This window comes from Pinus tabuliformis, chromosome 8 (assembly GCF_031772625.1).
Source record: "Pinus tabuliformis cultivar Carrire ecotype Pingquan chromosome 8, CPIR1, whole genome shotgun sequence".
In the NCBI taxonomy this organism is placed as follows: Eukaryota; Viridiplantae; Streptophyta; class Pinopsida; order Pinales; family Pinaceae; genus Pinus; species Pinus tabuliformis.
In genome coordinates, this window is record NC_142294.1 from 495,642,174 (window position 1) to 495,648,173 (window position 6,000).

At 41.1% G+C, this 6,000-nt stretch overlaps 1 protein-coding gene across 1 annotated transcript in view; it reads right to left on the reverse strand.

Annotated features, from left to right (window-relative positions):
• LOC149236253 (protein unc-13 homolog) overlaps positions 1 to 5,309 on the reverse strand; it is a 129,577-nt gene extending 124,268 nt beyond the window's left edge. Inside the window, exons 1-4 of the mRNA XM_089368821.1 lie at positions 5,287 to 5,309; positions 5,077 to 5,167; positions 4,798 to 4,973; positions 4,603 to 4,667 (exon numbers count right to left, since the gene is read on the reverse strand). Coding sequence (XP_089224947.1) covers positions 4,603 to 4,667; positions 4,798 to 4,973; positions 5,077 to 5,084 — 249 coding nt within the window. The 5' untranslated portion in view covers positions 5,085 to 5,167; positions 5,287 to 5,309. The remainder of the gene's footprint in view (positions 1 to 4,602; positions 4,668 to 4,797; positions 4,974 to 5,076; positions 5,168 to 5,286) is intronic.
• Positions 5,310 to 6,000: the final 691 nt, after the last annotated feature.

Here is a 6,000-nt window from a genome sequence, read left to right on the forward strand (position 1 = left end):
TGATCTTCTTTGCTTTGACTTCACCCCTAGTATATTTGTTCCTTGTAGCAGTCGGTGCATTTGATGGAGGCTCCGTAATTCTACCCCTCACATGGTCCAACACTTCCTGCTCTTCCAATGTCAGATCAAGAGACATCTTCCATCCGTGATAATTGAACTTTTCACAGAGCTTGTCTTCACCGGGGAAGTGTGATGAGGAACCCATGAAGCCTTTTGACTTTTTCCAACTGTCTTCGATGATTGCACTTGCTCTTGTTTGGGCTTTGTCTTCACCTCAACTCTGATACCATGTTAATTTATGGTATGTTCTATGCTTAAGAGCAATTTACTTCAAATCTTCTTATTAGCCCAATGTCAATTTCCAGTGTAGCGATCACATTACCATGATAGTAAAATGTTGATAAAATAGAAATGAAAACAACAGCAGACAAGCCAAGACAAGAGGCACAAGATGTGGCACTAGCCAGGGACAAACCCCAATGCGGGGAAACCCTTTGATCAATTCTTCTATATTCTTCAATAATTCAGCAGAGAGGGAGAGAGATAGTACAATATCACAAATCTGTGATTCACAATAGCAGCAATGTAATTCTGATCAGCAAGGTCAAAGCTGGTCAAACATCCAAAAGACCTCAAGACAACTTAGGAGAACTCGACCTCCAACAGCAATAGATAGCAGCCCAAAACAGTCCTCAAAACATGGTCAAAACAACAGTCAACATATCAGCTCCTGCAGTCAGCCCTAACCAGTCAACGTTGTCCCAAAACTGTGGTCAAACAGAGGTCAACAAAGGTTGATCTGAACTGCGGCTAGCAAGATAGAGGCTCCCCACACAAATCTGCAGTCAAGGGTGTCTTCACGCTGGTCAACGCTGCCCTCTAGCACCTCAGTCAAACCCAAATCAATGTTGTTGTACCTTCCTGCATCCTCCTACACCTAGGTCAATGCTACTACTCCTAACTACGTCCTTCTTCTTCCCACATGAAAGAGAGAAGCTCCCCGTTTGCATGCCCAAACAAGCTAGGAGAGAGAAGAGATGTGGAGATGAGATGAGTGTCATAATGCCTCAAGGTCTCCTCTACTTATATGCCACATTGAGGTTTAGCTGGGGGTGTGCAACACTATTTTACTTGCTGGCCAACCTTGACAAATTGTCAAGAAATACAAATAAATTCATATCTCCATGAATACATGTCGGAATCGGATGATCGTTAGATCAATCCTACACCTCTCAACGAGAGGAATCCAAGAAAAATATCAGCGGCCATAAATAAGATGACCCACATGGAGTTTGGCCCTAGTTGCCAATTTTAACATACAAGCTGATGGGGAAGAGGGCTGTGGACTGGGAATTGTTTGAGGTAACTGTCAACCTGGGAATTGAGCTGTGAGAAGAGAAACTAGTCCCAGCCAAAGGAAGAGTGTGCCCCTTGTGAATTCATAGCCTCATGTCAGGAGTGGCCTCTATTTCAGAGAGAACTAGTGCAGTGGAAAGCAAATGATTGGACGTAACATCCTTATTCTGTAGTCAATTGGTGGATAATTTTCAAAGATATAAGTATTATAGAGTTTATTATTGATGTGTTAAAGTTTACCGTTGTTATTGCTTATGTATATGAAAATTATGTACTTATATTCCTGAAGTTAAAAGGCTGGAAGTTAGTTTGGGCCCAAGAGGCATTCCTGGCAGCCTGATATATATTGATATGCAAATTTGAGCTGATACAACCATACATTGTAATGGAGAGTGCCAGCCATGTCAGTTTGTCGTAAATGGCCTTATGGGTACCTAAGAAGAGGCCAGAGTCATTACAGAAATGTAATTACCATTTTGGGGAACTTTTGGTTATGTATACTGCTATAATTTCCATGTATTAACTGTTATTATTCAATGTATAAGCAGAAAATATGTTTTATATGCTGATATGGTTCATTATACTCATGGGTGTTTGTAATGTCCCCAATTAATTAATATGGTTAAGAAGAAATTCCATTTTTGCAATTTTGACCATTGGGAGATATTTTGGCATTAGAACTTAGGAAAGGTGGATTAGGAGGACCCCACTTGGCTTTTTAGGAAAAGAAGGCTTCCAAACATTAGAAAAGGTAATAAATCAAAGTGCAAGTGGAATGTGGGGGCCACTCCAAAGGGAATTCATACCCCCTTAGGAGAGTTCGAACTTGTGGGGAGAAAGAGGAGAGGGAACTCAAATTGTGGGGGCCACATGAAGGAATAGAGAGGCAGCAAGATAAATAGAGGTGGAGGGCCTCATTTTGGGCATCTTTTGCTCATTTGATATCTGAACCGTTGTTTGCTCAAGTTGTTTAGCTGGGTCAACAGAGTGTTGTTTAGCACACGAGATTTCCGAGGGGAAATCTCAACTCCTACTTTAGTGGACTTCGAGTACCACTCTAGGGGAGCTTTGCTACATTTTTGGAGCTATTCCGGAGGGATCTCACAGGGAAATTTGAGCTATTGAGGAGCAGGTTGGGTGCAGTAAGGGACCACACACTCTTGTGGGGAGTGAGCTTCATGACAGCATGGGTTCCGGGAATTTAGAGGCATATTCTCTTGTCACCCAGCAGCGATTTTACAGTGGTTTGAAGGGTTCGCTGAGTGGATTACATACAGGCCGAAATTCTTCTTCCTGGGCCGCCGTAGAAGTGGTTTGGCTGGCCTGCGCAGTCATTAGAAGAGCATGTTGGTTGTGGGGGCTTGAACCGAAGTTGGGGCTGAAGATTTTCAAGGGGACATAAGGATAATTCTTGGAGGTATTCTCAGCTAATTTTGGACGGCTTTGGCAGCTATTTTTCAGGCAGTACGAATTACCCAGTTGTAGCGGATGCTCACACAAAGTGGGGGTGATTTTGGAAGGTTGGAATTAGGCCTAACTCTTTCTGGGTTTGTTGAAGAGAAGCCAATATTAATTTGGCTGAATTTTCTGAGCACTCTAGCAAGCTCAAACAAGTGGACATAAGGATAATTCTTGGAGGTATTCTCAGCTAATTTTGGACGGCTTTGGCAGCTATTTTTCAGGCAGTACGAATTACCCAGTTGTAGCGGATGCTCACACAAAGTGGGGGTGATTTTGGAAGGTTGGAATTAGGCCTAACTCTTTCTGGGTTTGTTGAAGAGAAGCCAATATTAATTTGGCTGAATTTTCTGAGCACTCTAGCAAGCTCAAACAAGTGTCTCTTTCCAACCAACAGCCACTGGTAATTTGCTCCATTTGTGGGTTTTTTGGTATGAAGCATTGGGACCAATTCCTTTCTAGGTCCTGTGAGAAAATTAAGAGGAAGCTACAGCAGCAATTTCAGGCCAATCTGGGCATTCCAGCAAGGGATTCAAACCATTTTCAAATAGCAATAGTGGCACAATTTTTGGGCAGCACAGAGGCAGTTTGGGGGTTGAATTTTCTACTCATTGGGGCATCTATCTCACCTTGGGTTTACTTCAACTTGCTTATGCAAGCCCAGGTGCACTTGTTCCTTGTTATTGTGCTCCCATTTATTCCATAAAATGGCTTAGTTGTTGTTCTAAAACTTGTATTGGGTGTTTTGGTGCCTTGTGTGTAAAGATTTTTGGTCGTTTTCTAGTTCATGCATCAGTTATTCATTGCATAATTCCATTAGGAATATTACAGTATTGACTTAATTTGTTGTAGGCATTGTGTATTCGGCTGCTGAACTTTATTTGCCAATAAATTCCATGTAAAAATTGTCAATGTCAGCATAATTAGGTGTCTGGGTATGCTACATCTTGACACCCTCCCTTGTTTCAAGGAGGGGAAAGATCTTTAAGAATGTACGTTTCAAACAGCAGTCAACCTGGGACCCTCAAGCAAAGTTAAGAAATTCCAGCTATCTATTTGATATGTAAACCAACCATCCTGCAATACCAAACAAAACAAAAAAAATATTCACCACTATGTGTGTGCGGGCGGATGTGTGCGTCATTCCCAAGTTGTTTTGTTTGGAGATTGAAGGGAGAATCTTCTAAGCACTGTTAAAGGAAACATAAAGTGAACGAGAAGATAAACAACCCCACTGAGTACATTGTTGAGTGTATTACAATTTGCGTATAAAGAACATCTCAACCAAAAATCTATTATGGTCAGGCTCAGCTCTGTCAAACTTAATTGCCTATCAACCATCCATCCGAACTGACCATCCATCCGAACTGCAGAGCACTTGCTCGTTCGTAAAAGTGATAATCCAGCTAAAAATGTTCAGATTGGGTGAACATCATGAGGCTCGGAATACAGAGATTTCAACTTTTCATTGTAAGTATTGAGCCCTAGTTTTCAATCCCTATCAATGTTCAAAAACAGGGTAATTTGATTGTTTATGCTAACCATCCTTTGCACCTAACGATAACATTGGGTCCTTGAGACAGTCAACTGTTTTCCTGTTTTAATTTTCATTGAACATTCAGCTTGATAACCTGAATGAGGAGAATCCTTTTCCCCTACGCAATTTTTCTAATCCGGATTCTAGCATTAGTTTGCAAAGATTTCTTGTCTGATGCATTACAGCGAACATTGCCTAAACGTGAAAGTGACCCGGTAGTGAAGAAAGCCTTTAGGAGAAAGTTTACTCACATTTGGGGGAAGATTCAAATTATCATAATAAGCTTTGATTGCCTCCGAAAGCTCTAAAACGCCAGCTGCATTTCAAGATAAAAGGACGGATCAGGTCATTCATAAAGATGGTCAAAAAGAAAGAAGTGAGGACAGCTTCAGATTAAATCACGAGAAACGGTTTAAACTTCAACAATCAGCAAATATTGTTCGTACATTTCCGTGCGCATTCCAGAACATAATCGACGCTCACTTGGTCCAAGTCCACGTCGTCGAGCGTTACGGCGCCAGGTGGCATCACAACTTTCTTTACAAGGCTAGCAGATAACAAGAAATTCAGCAGCTCCCGTCGGTCACGACGATACCGCTGTAACAGCTCCATATCCGTTTGACTGGCAAGAACCATATTAATAATTGAAAAATAACATCGAATCATAGGTTTTAAAACCAAAATAATGTAAGGCAATAAATATAATGAACGGAACAGGGGCATACCCATCCATATTGCATACACTGCCCGTTATTCAGACAGTATAGAATCCTAAATGTGGCTACAATTCCATTTAAATAGCTGGCGAGATCTTGCCTGCATAATAAGGGGCAAAACAGTAAGATGTATAGTTTGCAAACTGAAGGAAACAGAATGTCGCTTATTCCGAGAAAATAATGGAGAAGAACTGTTAGATGAAGTATTGAAATTTGTACAATGGCTAAAATGTTCAGTTTCTGTTGAGCTTGTCCACGGTGTTGCACCAGTTTAAAGAACTCGACACGTCAAGCGAAATTATATACCTCGCGGGGGAGCCAAAGCGGATGAATGGGAGATAACTACAACTACTATGAAAAGTCAACAGGATTGTAAATATCTCTCTACTATGCCCTAGACGCTTTGCAAACAACTCAATATCCGCATTATTTGCACGGAAGTAGGCGGACTTTTCACCCTCTTGGTCCGAGTATGTAATTTCAACCAAGTTTCTACACGAGGAAACTTGAACCTCAAATATTGACAAAATGTATGTAAGAAAAGAAAATATCACACGCTTCTTAGTTCAATTCGCAAACATAAATCTGTCTACCTTTAACAACAAACTCCGGCTAAAGGAAGAAGTTAGCACAGCGAAAGCACTCTGAGTTTAAGATCGAATATCAAAATAAGATTAAATTTGAGATCTATATCAGTTCTAAATGTTAAACCCGCGTTTCCACCACTAAACTTTACAGAGCAAGCAGAAACACAAAAAATTCCGTTCGCACAAAGCCTCCATATACCGCAGTCAGTGGAGTTATCCTGGACAAATGTTTCTCCGAGCTTCGGGTATCATTATCATCAGAAAGATCTTCTATGCAAAATACGCATTACTTACTGCTCGGCACTCGCGCACAATGGAAGATCCACTCCATGGCTTGATAAACGAT